This window comes from Gorilla gorilla, chromosome 2 (assembly GCF_029281585.2).
Source record: "Gorilla gorilla gorilla isolate KB3781 chromosome 2, NHGRI_mGorGor1-v2.1_pri, whole genome shotgun sequence".
Lineage (NCBI taxonomy): Eukaryota > Metazoa > Chordata > Mammalia > Primates > Hominidae > Gorilla > Gorilla gorilla.
Genome location: NC_086017.1, coordinates 54,295,718 through 54,315,364, shown reverse-complemented (window position 1 = coordinate 54,315,364; position 19,647 = coordinate 54,295,718). Strand labels below are relative to the sequence as shown.

Below are 19,647 nucleotides of genomic sequence, written 5' to 3'. Positions count from 1 at the left end.
GACACCTTGATGTCAGATGTGTGGCGCCCGGAGCTGTAAGGGAATCAATTTCTATTGTGTTAAACCACCGAGGTGATAACTTAGTTCAGTCACAGGAAACCAGTGCACTGAGGGAAGCCTGCACCACAGTCAGCGTCTGCGGCGTCAGCTCCTCAAGGGCAGCGTGTTTGTCCTTGCTGTGTCCTCAGTGCCCCGGACAGGGCCTGCATGCAGGAGGTGCTCCCTCAGTGTTTATTGGATGACTGACAAGAAAGGAAAAGACCGAGAATTTTACCCCAAGGCTTAAAAATCCTGCACTTCAGGGGCCGGGCACAGGGACTCTCACCTCTAATCCCAGCATTTTAGGAGGCCGAGGCGGGTGGATTGCTTGAGCCCAGGAGTTTGAGGCCAGCCTGGCCAACATAGTGACCCCGACCCTACTAAAAATACAAAAATTAGCTGGCTGTGGTGGCATATACCTGTAGTATGAGCTACTTGGGAGGCTGAGGTGGGAGGATTGCTTGAGCCCAGGAGGCAGAGGTTGCAGTGAGGTGAGATCGTGCCATTGTACCCCATTCTGGGTGACAGAGGGAGACCTTGTCTCAAAAAAAAAAAAAAAAAAACCAAAATAAAAAAAAACATCCTGCACTTCTGGGTGGGGATAAAAGTGAGGCACCAGGACTGGCACCTACACAGATTATGCCTGCCTCCCAATCACACAGCCCCTCCTGAGGCATCTCTGCTGTCGTGCTGACCTAGAAGTCTCTGGCTAATGCAGGCGGCCAACAGGTCTAGGCCAGTGCCTGTGGTAGTGACAAATGAGAAAACGAAAAAGAAAAACCGACTGCCTCCCACTCCTGAAGATTGTGAGGGTGAAAATCTGATGGCCCTTTCAGTTTGGGCAGCACACTCTGCTGAGCCACTTTCCCCCGAATGAGTGGCGTGGTGGGGACTTTTTGAGACAGGGTCTCACTCTGTCGCCCAGGCTGGAGTGCAGTGGTGCAGTCATAGCTCACTGCAGCCTAGACCTCCAGGGCTCAAGTGATCCTCCTGCCTCAGCCTCCCTAGTAGCTGGGATTACAGGCATGTGCCACCATGCCTAGCTAATTTTTCTTATTTTTAATAGAGAAGGGGTCTCACTATGTTGCTCAGGCTGGTGGTGGGCACTTTGGGGCAGAGGTGTGCAAACGTCACTCCGAGCATGACATTCCTAGGGACCTTTGTGGTCCCAGGGCGCCCCGTCCCCTGGCTGGAGCAGAGGGAGAATGGGGCTCCCTGAGCAGCTTGGCTGGTGGGAGGTGTGAGGGGCGAGGCCTGCCGGGATTCCCATGGGAGCAGTGGGGAGCAGAGCTGCAAGGTGCCGCCCTGACCCAATCTGCACAGCAGTTCTGTAGAAGCAAGTTAGGCCCTCTCAGCTGCTGGCTCATTCATTCCCACCATCGTGCCAGGACTGACACGCCTGGCCACCCAGGGAACATCTAGGGTCCCTGTGTGTCTTTCTGTGCTGTGATCCTATCCTCCTCCCAGATGGAGCAGTGCTGCTCTGAGGTCCCACGTGGTGGTGACCCTAGACCTGGTGCTGACCTCATGGTGGGCTTGCCCAGAGCTGGGGGTGCTTCTGCCTGCTCAGATCTGTCCAGCCCCTGGGACACCTGAATTCTAATCTCACCTCTCCTGCCTGCAGCAGGCAGCAGGGTCTTGGACAATTCTTTTCCCTAGTCTGGGCCTCAGTCCCCCGATATGTAATATCTGTCAGCTTAGGGAAAAAAAATTCCCTAAAAAAACTCCATAACAGTTCCCCATGAGGCAAAGGGTTTTTTTGTTTTGTTTTGTTTTTGAGACTGAGTCTTGCTGTCACCCAGGCTGGAGTGCAATGGTGCGATATTGGCTCACTGCAACCTCTGCCTCCTGGGTTCAAGTGATTCTCCTGTCTCAGCCTCCCAAGTAGTTGGGATTACAGGTGTGAGCCACTGCACCTGGCCTGAGGGAAGGGTTTTGAGCAGTCAAGAGAACCAGGTTGTAGTAGCCGAGACTTGGGGGAAGAAGAGTCCCACAGCACCGATGCAGGTCTCATCTGTCTGGGGCACTAGCTGCTCCATTTCTTTCTTCTCGTTCTTGCCCAACTGCTATGGAATAAGGGGTACTTAGGCTGGCCAAGGACCACCCATGGGAGCAGTCTGGCTTCCTGGGACAGATTTTCTAAGGGTGGCAAGAACCTCTAAGAACATGCCTTGGTGCCTCCTTTTATAGGTGGGGAGACTGAGGACAAGTGAGGGGTGGGTCTTGCACCCAGGGCCACTTAACATCTGCGGCCACTGGGACTCCATATCGGGGACAATTTTCACCCATGGGATGGGACCTGTTGTGACCTTGCCATGTCAGAAGGCCCGTGGTTGGGGTCTTTGGCCAGGTGGCACAGGTAGGAGTGTGGTCTTGGACCAGTGTGGGCACTTCATGGTTAGCCAGTTGCCAGGCCTTACTGGATGCCTCTGTGGCTCCTATACCTTGGCCTGTGGGTGGGAGGTTGCCAGGACCATGGTCCCCTACAGAGGAGCCTGCAGCCTTGGGGCCCATCAGTCTCCATGGAACTGATTTGATCTGCTTGGTCTGCTCCAGGGAAGCCTGGGCAGAATTCTCCAGGGAAGCTGGGGGTGGGGCGGCAGACTCCATGAAAGAGGTCAAGTTAGTATGGGGAACACAGGGGCATCAGGTTGCTGGGACAGTGACCTGAGCTGGAGGGGGTTAACTCCAGGGACCTCTATCTGGGATATACACTTACTCCCTAGAGATGCCAAAGGTGAGCTGGCCCTTGAGACAGCCCTGGTCCCTTTTGTCCCACCTGGCCACTTCTGAAAGCCCACTACCCTCTCATTAGCTCAGGAAGGCCACCTGGAGGTGCAGTCCTTTAAGAGAAAGGAGGAAGTAGGGCCTGGTAAGAACCTGTCCTAGGGAAACACACATGCCTTCCTGCCAGGACAGCCTGGGCAGGGGAGTGCAGGCCTGTTTCTCCCTCGGGACAGGCCTACCCTGAGCTGGAGCTCAGGTTCCTTTGGAGATCACTTCTCACCTGAGACTTTGTAGAAACAGTGAGGGGGGCCTGCTCCTGTGCCAGCTTTCAGTGTTGGGACAGAATTTTCTCTTTCATGTTAGAGTGGGAAAGGAAGTCAAACAGGCATATACAAGTACCAATTTCTTCTCATTTCCTATTATACTGCAATAGTTCCAAAACTAATAACAGTTGGGTAACAAGAAAAAAACAGTTATCTGGTTGATGTATTATTTATTATGTAACAGTTCTGAGAAAAAATCCAATTCAAAACATATTACTGGGGATTCTGTATTAGTCTATTTTAGAAATCGTATAATCCAAACCTGATTTTCTAATATATTTTCTTACATAACACTTAAGGAATTTTTCACTCCCATTATTTGGCTCTAGAAAATCTTATGGGAAACATTTGTTACACTAGAAAACAAAATTTAAGTATAGTTGTTAGGCACGGTTAAAAGGGATGATACACACAAACTATAATAATTACAAATCAGTACTTCTTTTGAATACACATTTGAATGTAAACTTTTAAAATAATCAGTGTTTTAGATAAATATAAAACATACTTCAAGAACTTATTTTAACATCTCCTTTACTTTCTAATGCTCTTCAGAAAAAATTCCTTTCTGATTCATTCAGCAGCAAGAGCCCAAAAATGGTGTTCCAAGCCAAGATTCACCTTGTCCTCTTCAGAAATGACCTGAAGAGCTTTTGGGTTGGTTAAAAATATTGCCCGAAGGTATCTTAGGGTAAACTCGAAGAGCTAAAAGCGCTGAATCCAGAGATCAGGTCTCTCGGCTGTGCTGGGGACACCATCAACCACTTGGGGTTGAATTCTATTGCTATGAATGAGAGGTGACTCTGAGGGGCTTTAACCAGGCCGGGGCTAATGACAGGGTTTCAAACATCAGTAATAACAGGAAGATCGGGGTTGAGAAGAGTGACAAGAAATCCTGAATGGTCTGAACCATTTTACACTTGATTCTATTTCTTAGAGCTCTTTGGGAAACAGGCAAGCAAGGCTTTTCCTGGATAGTGTTTGCCCATGAAACAAATGAATCACCTCACTAAATGATTCAAAAACATTTCCTGTTGGTTTCATACTACCAACAATTATAATATTTTAATGGATAGGAGAAATTATGGGTTTAAAATTAAATTCTCTGTTAATGCACATGTTTCAATAAACTGGTTATCAGACTGCTTATGACAATGTCAGTACCATACATTCAACTGCTTTTAGTCCTTCTAGTCTTTCTCTTGGGCAAAATTGGTGGTTATCTAATTTCTGCTACCTATCAATCACCTGTTTTGGACATTAACTGTCAATTACTGGCTGCAAAATATGTCTGTGTATATTTACATGAGATGTAACTATACAGATGCATGTTGAATTGTAGACATGAGTTCCATTATTTCAGAGCTATACTCTGAATGTGAGACCTTTATATTTACACACACATACCTCTCCAGCCCAACCCAACATTCATTCATATAAAAATATATGACTATTGTAGAATCCTTCATTTACATATCACTAAAAATATGTTCTTTCATTCTAACATCTTTTTATCTAGCCTTGCCAACCAACATCATAAGACTGGGATATAAAATCTTTTTATTAGTTACTTATTTATTTTAAATTATCATTATTATTTTTTGAGACAAGGTCTTGTTCTGTTGCTCAGGCTGGAGGGCAATGGTGCAATCTGGGCCCACTGCAACCTTGGCCTCCTGGGCTCAAGTGATCCTCCTATCTTAGCCTCCCTAAGTAGTTGGGACCGCAGGCATGAGCCACCACGCCTGGCCTATAAAACCTCTCCTAGCAGAAATTAATTTTTTTAAAAAAGTCTACTTTTAAAGCAGCAGTTAGAAACTTTGTTCTTATGATATGTAAATAATACTGTTATATCAAATTGTGGATTTAAATATTTTTAATTTAAGTTCCTTTCTTATCTCTTAAAAAAATAAAACAGATTTCTGTGTTACTTAATGGCTTCTCCATTCTTCCAATTCCAAGGAATACAAAGGTCTCCATCTTGCATAACAGAGTAAAAATGTGAAATGCAGAGGTGCATCCCATGTAGGTAAGGCAGTGATTGTTCTAGAAGTCTCTTACAACAATCCACCATTTGTATACTAGAAATGCTGGGCTCTTTATATAACTTCTCCAAAGAAAATTTCTTTGTTGATGCCTGTATCAATTCATTTTCAATAACCTTTAACCTATTATATAGAAAATAAAAATATTGTCATAAGCTATAACCAAACAAAAGAACACACAATGTAAATATATTCTTACATATTGGGGCCCTAACTGTGCACTCACAACACTGAAAATGCCACCCACAAAGGCCAAATTATATGTTTGGAAGACACGCCAATAGCCATCATTGTTAAATCTTTTGAGTTACTGTCACATGGATCTCTAAAAGTATTTGTTAATGTTTTTAGCAGTAAAGGGCTAAAAATAACATAAAATTAAAAAAGCTCTTATATTGCCTTACCTAGCAGCTGTTAGTGACTGAAGGAAGCAGAAAATGAAGAATATAAAACCCCTAGTTTTAGGACCCACCTAAAGTTTAACCCTTGGGAAGTAATGCTGTCTAAAGATTTCCCAGATAAAAGCAGGCTCACAGAAAACCAGGATCCTGAGGAGGACAGGTTCTCTTCACTCTTACTCTCCTACCTCACCAGCCCCCTGTCTGTTCCCTCCCCTCTGCCTGAGGTTACAACTCTCTTATTCCATCAGGGGCTTCAGTTCAGGTCTACAAAGTATACAACTCTAGGCAGAACTCAGTGTCTCAAATACTTTCTCCCACAGGTGCCAAGTGCTTAGGGATACAGTGTTTTGATAAGTGGATTCAATGTGCTACATCTAGACCAACACATGAGTTACTCAGCAAGCCCATTTAACAACGTGAATAAAGCAAAACTGCCATGGTCGTGTCCCTGAGCCAGTCTATTTAAAATACTTCATTGGTTTAAAATGTCCAAATATCTTACATTTAATCACCCTTAAACACTGCATAGAAAAGTAGGTACTATAAAATTTCCATAAACTAGACAGTAAAAAACAGAAATGGTCATAGCAGTTAGTTATCATGGCCTATAATACTGATCACTTTCTTAAGTGCTGTTCGCTTTTTCTGTAAGATTATTCCCCTACACAGTGCTGCTTAGAGATTCAAGCAGACAGACAGCAGTCAGGGCTGATGGTTCTGCAAATGTTTCACAGCTGGGCCTGCTTCTAATCTCTCCAGGATTAGACAGAAAGAACCCTTAAACTTCTATCAATAGCAGGGGATGAGTAACTTTTTCTGTAAAGGGATTTTTCACTTGTCAAGAAAAGATATTAACAACCATGCTTGGAAGTGAAAAGCCTTGTAGTGTGACCATGTTGCTGCATAGTTCTCCAACAATGTATCTTTAAAATCTGGGCAAGACTCTCATTTTCATTCCTTTTAGGAGAAGCCTACAGTCTCATCTCCAGGTTTCCCAGACCCATGGGTCACAAGCTTTATATCAGGAGAACCCATCAGTTCTTCTGAGGTACAATCTTAGAGAAGCATTGAGAAGGCAGCCCTTGTTAAGGTTGCCCAGGGTTGTCCCCTCAACAGGAAAATAACGTGTACCAGCCTTTCCTCATCCTTGGGTGCCTCTGCAGTCAGCATGAGATTAATTTTTTTTTTTTTTTTTTGAGATGGAGTCTTGCTCTGTCGCCCAGGCTGGAGTGCAGTGGCGTGATCTTGGCTCACTGTAACCTCTGCCTCCCAGGTTCAAGCGATTCTCCTGCCTCAGCCTCCCAAGTAGCTGGGATTGCATGCATGTACCACCACGCCCAGCTATTTTTTCTATAGTAGAGGCAGGGTTTTGCCATGTTGGCCAGGCTGGTCTTCAACTACTGACCTTAGGTGATCCGCCCGCCTCAGCCTCCCAAAGTGCTGGGATTACAGGTGTGAGCCACTGTGCCTGGCCTTGAGATAGGGTCTTGCCGTTGCCCAGGCTGGAGTATCACTGTCGTGACCATGGTTCACTGCAGCCTTGACCACCCAGGCTTAGGCAAACCTCCTGCCTCAGCTTCCCAAGTAGCTGAGACTACAGGTGCAAACCACCATACCCAGCTAATTTTTAAATTTTTTGTAGAGACGAGGTCTCACCATGTAGCGCAGACTGGTCTTGAACTCCAGGGCTCAAGTGATCCTCCTGCCTTAGCCTCCCAAAGTGCTGGGATTATAACCGTGAGCCACCATGCCCACTCTTTAGTCACTGTTTCTACTACATGCAAGTATCAGAACTACTTAAACATTCTTCTATTACTGTACATTTTGATTGTGTCCAACTTATCTAAGTGATTTTAAAATTTGAAATATATGATATAGAGTAAAAGGAAACATCTGAGTGGGTAACTATAAAAACATAAAGTGAGGAATGCCCCTGCTAGGGAGAGCTGGTTGATTCTCAGATGCAGGTTACTCTGGGTTATTACCACCCTACAGAAGAACTGTGAACTAGGTTATCACCAGCCTCCAAAGGCCTGGGGATTCCACAGGCAGCAAATACTGTCTATATGCCAGCCAGGCAATACCAAGAGACAGGAGCTACAAGTCACACAGTTTTGGGATGGTCATGTGGGTTGTACATACTAGCTTAGAATTGTGTGGGTTTTTTCCCTTTTTCTAACTATTCAGCAAGCTGAGAGTCCAGCAGAGCTGCTACTGTGAGGACCCTGTGAGCATGGGTGGCCTCTGGCTCCTTTTCTTTTGAACTAGAACAGCTGAGAGCTTTAATCTTTTTTATTAGGTTGGTGCAAAAGTAATTGCAGTTTTTTGCCGTAAAAAAAAAAATCGCAAAAACTGCAACTACTTTTGCACCAACCTAATAAAAATAAACTATGTTTCCACTTAAGAATCCACCTTATAAGTGAAAAAGTATCTGAAAACCATTCTCTAGGAACATGCTTCATTGAAGGAAAGAAGTTTGTCTTCATCACTGCTCTGCAAATATAATGAAGGTGTCTTACTAGGGCAGGGAGAGCAGAGCAAAGGAAGGAAAGACAGCAAAGGCGAGGAGAGGCTCCTGGGCCCAGAGTCAGGGGCATGAGGATGATGACTGAGCAGGAAGGAAGGTTGGGAAAAACAGCAAGTGCTTTCTCTTCTTGGGGGCTAAGTATAGGGATGAGGACTCTGGGGCCCAGAGCCAGAAAAAGGCTAAGGAAGCAGGTGAAAGGTCAATCGGTATTTCCTGAAGGCCCCCTGTGTGCCAGGCACCCATCCCAGTTGGCACCGGAGGGAACAAAATAGACTGAAGTCTTCCCTCAGTGGGCTTACCTTCTGTTGGGAAGGAGAGAGAGAGAATACATTAATAAGGAAACAGCAAATTTGCTGAGGTGGATGGAGAAAGGCAGGCCAGCTGAGGTAGAGAGGGGAGTGCAGCAGAGGGTGGGGGCTCCATGCTGCGAGTTGTGTGGCCAGAGAAGGTGGAATGTGAGCAGGGCCTGAGGAAGCTGAGATTTCTGAGGAAGGAGTGCCTCAGGCTGGGGGAAAGCACACAGGCCCAGGAGTGGATACATGTCAAGAGTGCCCGAGGACTATAAAAAGGCTGGAGCAGAACGAGTGAGAGGAGAGTCCCAGGAGCTGAGCTGAGAGAAGCAAGGGAGTGGGCAGAGGGTCTGTGGGCACTGGGCAGAGGAGTGACAGCTCTGACTAGGTTCCCACTGCTGCTCTGACGAGAGTCCACTGCGGGTTGGGGAGATGCTGAGTGTGGAAGCCTGAAGACCAGACAAGAGGCCATCACAAAATGATGGAGGCTCAGACCAGGTGCAGCAGGAAAGGAAAGGAGAAGTGGTGAGTTTCTTTCCATGTCTGCTCTGAAGGTGGACTGGGGTAGGGAGTGAGACAGGGGAGAGGAATCAAGATGATTCGTGGGTTTTTATTCGCCTGAGCAACTGGTAGGATGGAGCATTCACAAATTGACCTATTTGAATTTTTTTATTTTTACTTTCCTTTCTCACAATCTAATAAGCATTACTCCAAAGCTATAAAATGGCCATAGAGAAAAAGAGAAAAAGCAGCCGATAGGTTATAGCAAACAAAATAATCAGTCCTAATGATGAACAGTTGGCTAGAATTCCTCTTGAGGGTTAAAGCAGATGTAAAATTTAGAAAAGAAATAGCATGAACAAATACTTAACAACCAATCAAGAGGTAGGGTGTGATAGGATCTGGCCTACCGAGTTGTCATCAATTCCATAAGGAAAACAGGAAAACAAAAGAGATGTTGCTCCTTCATTTACTTTATATATAAAATGATCTCACTGTCTCTTGCTAAAAGAATGGCTTCCATCGTTAGTTGCCATCCCTTCTCTCTATTTATTTATTTTTCTGAGATGGAGTCTCGCTCTGTTGCCCAGGCTGGAGTGCAATGGCATGATCTCGGCTCACTGCAAGCTCCGCCTCCCAGGTTCAAGTGATTCTCCTGTCTCAGCCTCCTGAGTAGCTGGGATTACAGGTGCATGCCACCACGCCCAGCTGATTTTTATATTTTTAGTAGAGACGGGGTTTCACCATGTTGGCCAGGCTGGTCTCTAACTCCTGACCTCAAGTGATCTGCCCACCTCGGCCTCCCAAAGTGCTGAGATTAAAGGTGTGAGCCACCATATCTAGCCTCTCTCTCTATTTAAGATTCCTGGCTTTTTAAATGAGTACTTTGTGGAAACTGAGCCTCAAATAAACGGTAAGGCAGGAGAACTGCTTCCACTGGCACCCTGCTAAACAACCAGGTTCCATCACCCTGTCCTCTTCTCTTCTCCTTGAAACTTCCCTCCATGGACATGTGGAATGGCATTCTCTCCAGCTTCCATCCTGTTTCCTGCTGTTGCCTTCCCTTGTCCCCTATGCTACCAGGGTGTCAGCTTTGGCTCTTCCCACTTGACTGTGCTCCAGCTACCACTGGCAAATTTACAGCACTCATATCTCCTACTAGAAACAATTCCAGGAGGCAGAGATCATGTCTGAGTCTTTCTATCAATGGCATTGATCTCAGCTTTGGGCACATAACAGTCACAGTAAATGCTGGCTAAGTAAATGACTTCATTTCTTCACAGGTGATACATAAAACATTATCAAGCAATATCTTACCACCTACAAAACAGGAAACTGTTGGCTATAATAGGACTCCTTCAAAGATACAAACAATACTGCTTAGGAACTAAAATGATACATATATGTTTTTGAGAAAGGATTTCATTATGTCACCCAGGCTGGAGTACAGAGGTGTGATCACAGCTCACTGCAGCCTTGACCACCCAGGCTCAATCAATCCTCCCACCTCAGCCTCCTGAGTAGCTGGGATATAGGCATGTGCCACTATGCCTGGCTAATTTTTTTTTTTCCCCACCATATTGCCCAAGGTTTCACCATGTTGCCTAGACTGGTCTTGAACTCCTGGGCTCAAGTGATCTCCTTGCCTTGGCCTCCTAAAGTGCTGGGATTACAGGCTTGAGCCACTGTGCCCGGCCTAAAATGATTTTTTGCTTTAAGGTTTCTTCTCAAGTTAATTAAAATGCAGATAAAGTTTTATTTATATCAATAGTTAAAAGGTTTATTTTTTTTCTTTTTCTCACTCTTTCATCCAGGCTGGAGTGCAGTGGCATGATCTCGGCTCACTGCAACCTCTGCCTCCTGGGTTCAACCCATTCTCCTGTCTCAGTCTCCTGAGTAGCTGGGACTAGAGGTGACCGCCATAACACCTGGATAACTTTTGTATTTTTAGTAAAGATGGGGTTTCACCATGTTGGCCAAGCTGGTCTCAAACTCCTGACCTCACAAGTGATCTGCCTGCCTCGGCCTCCCCAAGTGCTGGGATTACAGGCATGAGCCACCGTGCCGGGCCTAAGATGATTTTTGTACTTTAAGTTTTCTTCTCAACTTAATCAAGATACAGATAAAGTTCTTTTTATATCAACAGTTTGAAAATTTTAAAACAATAAAGATTCCTGTTAATCAAGAAATAACCAATATTTTTCCTTGTTGTCAGTCTTTTCCATCTGGAAAATTCCTTGCTGATATTCTTATTTTTCATTCTGTTTCTGAATTGACTTTTATATTAAGAAGCTGTACTTCTCAAACTGAGGTCCGTGGTGGTAATATAATTTAGATAGGGAAGAAATAAATATAGAATATCTAATAATTAGTCAATTTCCTAAGCTTCATACTGTTTCCAGGTCCCATATTTATGAGTTCCAAATATCTGAAGTTTTCAGTTAGACTGAATGATCTGACTTTACAGAGGACTGGCAGTACTTACTCTTCCTTTCTTTTCATGTTCTCTCTTGCCTGCTGAGCTTTGGTGAGAATAAACCACTGGAGATTTGCTGGATCACAGAGTGTTGGAATATTAAAATGCCCGAGTTCATGCAAGCTTGGAGCATATCTGTCACTGCAATAAAATATACATTAAAGGAAAAACCACTGACCCTCTCCTCTCCCCCACCAGAGAAAATGTTTTATTAGTCTTCAGGAAAATAAAAAAAAATCATCAAGAAAAGCCAACTCAAAAGTACAGCAACATTGACTTAAAGCTTTGCTGCCCCCAAAGACACACTTCTTCAGAAGATCACGACCTGCTTGCAAGCCCTCTGACCTTCCTTATCTGTCACATGCCAGGGGTGACCTGCTGCACAGTGAGGTTGTGAGAGCTAAAGACAGAATGCATATAAGTACCCAGCACAGTGCTCGGCAAACAGTGTATACACCACAAATGTTGGCTACTGATTTACTATTAGTTTAATCTTATAATGTTTTCCATTGGATTGACTTTGCCCAGTAAATCTGCTCAGCAATATATTCAAAGAATGTTCTAGACATTAAATCCTTCAATCCTCCCATGCTGGCTTTTCTAGTGTGTAGAAGAGGGTTGCTAACACAAGTAGTGGCATTTTTTTCTTTAATTCCTAAGAACTACCCATTGAAATACAAAACAATTTAATGCATTTACACACACAACCCACCTAGACGAAGGAATAAAAGTAATCCTTCTATCTTAGATATTTACCTGTTAAGGATCATTTGTAAACCACGCAAACTTCGAGGGTGAAATAGTATTCTACTTTTCAACAGTCTATTATAAAACACATCAAGAAGAGAGTAATATTCTTCAAGTGTCAATACTGGCTGTAATTCTTCAATATAAACAACTTGTATGCCACCTAAAAGATAGCTTATTTGGTCTTCTAAAATCATCAGCCTCCTCTGAAGGTCAAAATAACTTGGCAATCTTTCAAAAAGCTACAGTGTTAACAAAGGGAAAGAAATAATTAGTTTTATGTTACTATAATAATTTAATTTTAGAATTCCAATAAATGGCATTAAGACATTTTTAACAAGAAAATGATTTTCATTGAAGGAAAGTTCAAGTAACAGATAAAAAAACTTAATGTAATGCTGGAAATATTAATATTCAAAACAAGCCACTGTAAATCTGTGGGATTTTTAGATGGGAATTTGTGAGGTTCCAAAAAAAAAATGCTCCAAATAAAAGTAAGTCCTAATCCTAAGCACTAATATTTAAATATTTAGGTAAGAATCTTAAATTAATTTAGAATTATTAAATGGCATAAAGAAAAGTTTTAGAAATAAAGTGTATGTATTTCAACTCAGTCTATTCCTTCAAAATTTACTTTAAAGCAACTAAATACAATTAAGTGCAATAAATATGATTGCGCACCTACCATATACGTAAGCACTGAGCTGGACACTTCAAGTGTACAGATTATAAGAGTTTGTCCCTGTTGGGCTGGGACTCACAATTGGGGTACAAGGAAACAAAAATCCGAATTTAGCATGCTAAATACCAAATCAGGCTGAGTGGATACAGAGGAGGTTCAGGCTAAGGTTTCTAAGGGAGTCTAATTTAATCAATCTTAAACATTAAGTAAGATTTAGAAATGGCACACGAATGTAAGGGATGTTTTGGGGGAAGGAAAAAAAGCATGTGCAAATATGGAACCATGAAAAGGAACAGCATGTTTGGAAACAATAAGGAGTTTGGTATGGCTGGCATGTGACCTGCTGCGATTGAGTGGAAAGAGAAGGGCTGAAGGGGGACGTAGGGGCTGGGTCAGGGAAGGACCACTAAGGACTTAAGATTTTCTATTAAAAGCCAGGGCCTTTTAGAAGAGTTGGAAGGCATTAAAAACTCTGCTATAATAAAAGCAATAGCTATGTAAAAATTCTACAAATTATTTATAATCTACTTTTAACATCTTGTGGAAAATAATTTTACTCCCTATTTTTCAATTTTTCCATGGGTTACTCATGTATATATGGTAACTACATTTTAAAAGCTTTTTATTTTGAGATAATTGTAGATTCATATACCTTTCACTTAACAGTACATCTTATACAATTATTGGCATAATATCACAACCAGGAAATTAACATTGATACAATTCATTAATCTTACTCAGAGTTCATCAGTTTTACTTGCATGCATTTGTGTATTTTTCACACGTGTATTCATTTTATTATATGTGTACAGAGCCGTGTGACACTGCCACAGTCAAAACACACAAGAGTTCCATCACAGGGATCCCGTTTATAGCACTGACACCTCTGCTCCCCTCTCTCTACTTCCTGGCAACCACTAATCTTTCCTTCCTTTCTATCATTTTATTATTTCAAGGGTGTTATGTAAATAGAATCATACAGTTTGTAACCTTTTGAGACTGACTTTTTCACTCAGCACAATGCCCTTAAGATCCATCCAGTTGCTGCATGTATCAATAGCTCATTCCTTTTCATTGCTGAGTAGAATCCTATGGTATGGATGTACCAGTTTGTTTAGCTATTCACACACTGAAGAACATTCATTTTTTCCTAGTTTTTGGCTATTATAAACATTCATGTACAGGTGTTTGTGTGAACATAATTTTTCATTTCTCTGCTGTAAATACCCGAGGGTGACTGCTGGGTCATGTTTAGTTTTGTAAGAAACCATTATAATCTTTTTCCAGAATGCCTGTACCACTTTACATTCCCATCAGCAATGCATGAATGACCTATTTTTTCTGCATTCTTATCAGCATGTAACTATTTTTCATTTTAGCTGTCCTGGTGTGTAGTGATAATGCACTATGGTTTTATCTATCTATCTATCTATCTATCTATCTATCTATCTATCTATCTATCTATCTATCTATCTAATCTTTGTATCTATTTGAGACACAGTCTCGCTGTGTTGCCCAGGCTGGAATGCAGCGGCGCAATCTCGGCTCACTGCAACTTCTGCCTCCCGGGTTCAAACGATTCTCCTGCCTCAGCCTCCCAAATAGCTGGGACTATAGGCACCTGCCACCATGCCCGGTTTTTTTTTTTTTTTTTAAATTTTTAGTAGAGACAGCGTTTCACTGTGTTTGCCAGGCTGGTCTCGAACTCCTGACCTTGTGATCCACCTGCCTTGGCCTCCAAAAGTGCTGGGATTACAGGTGTGAGCCACAGTGCCCAGCCAATAAACATGTTTTTATGTGCTTACATGTCATCTGTACATTCTCTTTGGCAACATGTCGTTTCATGTCACCGTTTTTGGTTGGATTGGTTTTTTTAGTAGCTCTTTTTAGTTGTTTTTTTTTTTTTCCTGCTGAATTTTGAGAGTTTTAGATTGCCCTTTTTTAGTTGGATTGGTTTTTTCTCTTCCTGCTGAAATCTGGGAGTTTTAAAATATATTCTAGATATAATGTCTTTGTCAGATATATGGTTTGCAAGTATTTCTACCAAATAAATATTTGATTTGAACAGACGCTTCACTAAAGAAGATATGTGGATGACAAATAAGCACATGAAAAGATGCTCACCATTATTTATTATTAGAGAAATGCAAATTAAACATTGAATGAGATTGTACTACAGAGCTATTAGACTGACTAAAATTAAAAAGATGACCATAGTTAAGTGTTGGCAGTTTTTTAAAAAGTTAAAATGCTCTACCATATGATCCAGCCATTCTATTCTAGGTATTTACCCAAGAGAAAGGAAATATATGTCCATATATTTGTGCACAAATGTTCATAGCAGCTTTATTTGTAATAGTCACAAAGTGATACGACCCTATGTTCATCAGCAGGTGAATGAATAAACAAACTGTGGTATATTTATACCATGAAATAGTACATAGTAATAAAAAGGAATAAACTCCCAATACATGCAACCACATGGATGAATCTCAAAATGAGACAGTGAAAGAAACCAGACACAAAAGTTTGCAAGCCCTATGATTCCACTTATGAAAAACTCCAAAACTAATCTATAGTAACAGAAAGCAGACCAGTGGTTGCTTGGAGAGGGGGTGGTGGGATGGGAGGGAGTGTTTACAAAGGGCCATATGCTCACATATATGCCCAGTTGTTGGATACGTTTGCTATCTTGACTGTGATAATGGCTTCATGGGCATACATAATATGTCAAAACTTACCAAATAACACACAAGAAACATGTGCAGTTTATTAAATGTCAGTTATACCTCAATAAATCTGTTAAGAACAAGTAAAACAAAACAGAATATAGGCTTTCAGGCTGTGCTTCAGAAAAGAATGCAATATTACCAGATAAAAACTGCCTTAAAAATCAGTCTTTCCTCTTAAGTATTTTAAGTACATGGTATTTAAGCATCTGATCTGAAAACAGCTGATACTGCGATTAAAAACATTAAAAAACAAAAACAAAAACACAACAAAACTTTTTTAGTTCCTTAACATTACAGCTTTGTTGGAAATGAAAGTTTATGAATGACAAGGAGTTTTTAATTTTAAGGCTCTTTCTTACTTTTGTCCAGTGGTGATGGACATCCATTGTTCCTAGCATCACATGGCCCACTGCACTCATGCCAGAACGGTCTGTAAATATGATTGTACACCCTGATGATAAAACACAAAACCTTTGGTCATGGTCGAGGTGCTTCATTCTTTCAGCATTGTGCAAATAGTGTATAAACCCAGGATTAAATTCAGTAGAAGCTTAAAGGCTAATTTTATGCCACTGCTTTATTCAAAGAACAGACTTAAAAGTTCAGCTGTGATAAAGTTATTTGGTTTTTCCATTAAAATTTATAGACGTACATAGCAGCTAAGTGATTTTTTAAAAGAAAATGGAAAATGTTTACCTTTTGCTTTTTTAAGTGTTTCCAAATTCTGCTGTGCTAAGCGGCTTAAACTATGCAGCTGGCTACAGCGGTGGGCGATGCCCCAGCTCCTCTGCCACCTAGGCCAACAGAGCACACACGCATGTTAACAAGTGGCACCCTGAAGAAGGAGCGAGCACCCACCACAACTACTGGAGTCCTTGGGAAGCCAATGAGTCTCTTTTTGAAGCAGACACATAACATGTTTTGATTGATCATATGTTTCTAAGCTAGCTAATTTTTAAAAAAGCAACCAAATGGAAAATGAATTGTTTACCAGAGGGCAGAAATATTACTACTATGTTCAGGTATCCAAAGATTTAAAATAAGCAAATATAAGATGTTTCTATTTAAAAATAAGATGATGAAATGGGAAAACTTTGAAAAAAGTGTTTTTCTTTTTCACATTGTTACAATGATGATGGTTTCGTTTTAGATTCAAGTTCCAACTAGGAATTCCAGTTAGGTTTATCAGGTTCTCTTTTTTGTTTTTGAGACAGAGTCTCACTCTGTAGCCCAGGCGGGAGTGCAGTGGTGTAATCACGGCTCACTGCAGCCTTGACCTCCTCTGCTCAAGAGATTCTCCTACCTCAGCCTCACGAGTAGCTGGGACTAAAGGCATGTGCCACCATGGCTGGCTACTTAAATAAATTTTTTTGTAGAGACAGGGTTTCACCATGTTGCTCAGGCTGGTCTTCAACACCTGGGCTCAAGTGATCCACCCGCCTTGGCCTCCCAGAGTGTTGGGATTACAGGCGTGAGCCACCGTACCTGACCTCAGGTTCTTTTTATCTCATTCTAGAGAAAGTGATTTTGATGAAATCATGTAATCTGCTCATTTTATAAATTAATATTAAACCTCAGTGACACATGGAACCTGACACTGACACGATGTCAGAGGCCCTGCTGTGTAACTGTGAAGAGCACCGGTCTTCTGTGCTGTCAGAAAACCCACCTTGGAATTCTAATTCTGTGGTTTACTAGCTCTGTGACCTTGAACAAGCTGCTTTTAGCCTTCCTAAGGTTTTCACTTTCATGCTTGCAAAGTGAGGATGTTTCCTGCTACACAGATAGTAGACATCAAATGAGGTAATGTGTGTGAAGGAGTCAGGCATTCAAAACAGGCGCTCAAGAAACGTAGGTTCTTCTTTTATCCTAATACTAATTCTGATGAATGTCATTTCTGATAAAATGAAAACTTGTTTAAAAAATTGTTTTTTTCTTTAAACTACAATTTAAAAAGTAAAATATAATTTCAAAGAATATTAATTTTTGATTATTTGAAATTAAAAAATTTAAGTGACAAAGGTAGTAAATGCTGTTTTTGTTAAAAATGGTGTTTTATATAGGCTGTTTAGAATGAAAAACAATGTCATTAGTTAATGTTTCTGTTTGCTGGAGTTTTGGCTAATTTTTTAGCAAGTAAAGAAGCCCTCATGCCCATGGTCCTCAAATGTTATGGTCTCAGGGACCCTTTTATACTCTTAAAAATTGAAAACTCGAGTTTATGTGGGATATATACATATATATATATATATATTTTTTTTTTTTTTTTTTTTTGAGACAGTCTCACTCTGTTGCCCAGGCCGGAGTGCAGTGGCGTGATCTCGGCTCACTGCAACCTCTGTCTCCTGAGTTCAAGCAATTCTCCTGCCTCAGCCTCCTGAGTAGCTGGGATTACAGGCACGTGCCACCAGGCCTGGCTAATTTTTGTATTTTTAGTAGAGACGGGGTTTCACCATGTTGGTCAGGCTGGTCTCAAACTCCTGACCTCGTGATCTGCCCGCCTTGGCCTCCCAAAGTGCTGGGATCACAGGTGTGAGCCACCATACCCAGCCGGGTTATATCTATTGACATTTACCATAATATAAATTAAAGCTGAGAAATTTCTCCATGATACTGTAAAATAATGTTTATTTCTTTTTCTGTTTAAGAAATCCTTTCATTTTCCTAACCCCAGTCTGCTTTGACAGATCTTTTAAAATTTCTATTAGAAAAAGTTATTTGCATGCACCTTAATTTGTTTATCTTATAAACTTTTAAAAATGATCTTACTATTTTTAGTTAGAAAAGTTTATGCTAATAGACTATGGAATGGGAAGAAACCCCTATAATAAAGTTTAATCTGAAAATGATTAGTGTGATGATAAAATAACGGATATATGCATACATTCAAACATTCCACACATGGAACTCTAAAAGAATGCTTTGAAATTCTGAATTATCTTATGATGATTTGATTATACAAGAGCAGAACATGTAAATACTATCTGTACTCTGTAAACACAGGAAAAAAAGGTGTTTTTATGGTACCCAAATAGTCATTTGTTTTAATATAAGAAAAAAAAGTCCTAATAATGAGAACTGAAAACAACAAAACAGGCTATAGCAAAAAGTAACAAAGATGTTTAAACATGAAGACTGGATGACGATTTTTCTGAGTTCTAGTGATGGGAAGTCCAGTGACTGAATGTCCTGACTCCTCCTTTTCCCTTCCTTACAGTTTTAAGAACTGTTAAATCTATTCCACAATAAATTTCAGCATGAATCTTTATATAACTGCAATTTCCAAGTTTATGAAAACTTACTTAAAAAGTCCTGCTATATAATATAAAACCAAGAATACAACATCCATTTTCTCTCTCCCCTCCTCTTTTTAAACTCAAATACTAATCTTTTAAAACACTTATTATTATTATTATTTAGAGATGAGGTCTCGCTATGTTGCCCAGGCTGGTCTCAAACTCCTGGCCTCAAGTGATCCTCCTGCCTTGGCCTCCCAAAGTGGTAGAATTACAGGTATGAGTCACTGTGTCTGGCCTTAAATATCTTACAAGATGGGGGGCATAATTATTTTTTATATATTATGTGTATATGGAAGAGGGTATTTTTCTTACAAACTTATAATGTAAAAAAGTTTATTATGCCAAAAATGTCAGTACTTAAACAAACCTTACTTCTTTATCTATATATAGAAGAAAGAAGTAACATATATATAAATTGAGATGAAGTCTTGCTCTGTCACCCAGGCTGCAGTGCAGTGATGCAATTATAGCTCACTGCAGCCTCAAGCTCCTGGGCTTAAGTGATCCTCTTGCCTCACCCTTCCAAGTAGCTGAGACTACAGGTGCAGGCCATAGTGCCTAGCTATTTTTTTTTTAAGTTTTTGTAGAGATGGGGTCTCTATATGTTGCCCAGGCTAGTCTTGAACTCCTGGGCTCAAGCGATCCTCCCACCTTGGCCTCCCAAAGTGCTGGGATTACAGGCAAGAGCCACTGTGCACAGCCTTATTTCAGTATTTAAAATAAGAAATTAATAAGAGTTTTCTTACACAGATGAACATTTCATGATGTTCATAAAGATAATTGAAGAGTACTCAGTTATCAGAGCAATTAAAGATGCAAATATTTAGCTGCTGAAAAGCTTATCAGTTGGTAATTCAT

At 41.3% G+C, this 19,647-nt stretch overlaps 1 protein-coding gene across 3 annotated transcripts in view; it reads right to left on the bottom strand.

Moving 5' to 3' along the window:
- Positions 1 to 3,239: 3,239 nt before the first annotated feature.
- The window catches only part of TCAIM (T cell activation inhibitor, mitochondrial), a 71,443-nt gene continuing 55,035 nt past the window's right edge, over positions 3,240 to 19,647 (bottom strand). For all 3 annotated transcript variants that reach the window (XM_004033952.5, XM_004033953.5, XM_055383625.2), the window contains 5 exons: positions 16,187 to 16,284; positions 15,850 to 15,941; positions 12,086 to 12,318; positions 11,339 to 11,470; positions 3,240 to 5,257 (listed from right to left, as the gene is read on the bottom strand). In XM_004033952.5, the coding sequence (XP_004034000.4) occupies positions 5,017 to 5,257; positions 11,339 to 11,470; positions 12,086 to 12,318; positions 15,850 to 15,941; positions 16,187 to 16,284 (796 nt within the window). In that variant the 3' untranslated portion in view covers positions 3,240 to 5,016. The remainder of the gene's footprint in view (positions 5,258 to 11,338; positions 11,471 to 12,085; positions 12,319 to 15,849; positions 15,942 to 16,186; positions 16,285 to 19,647) is intronic.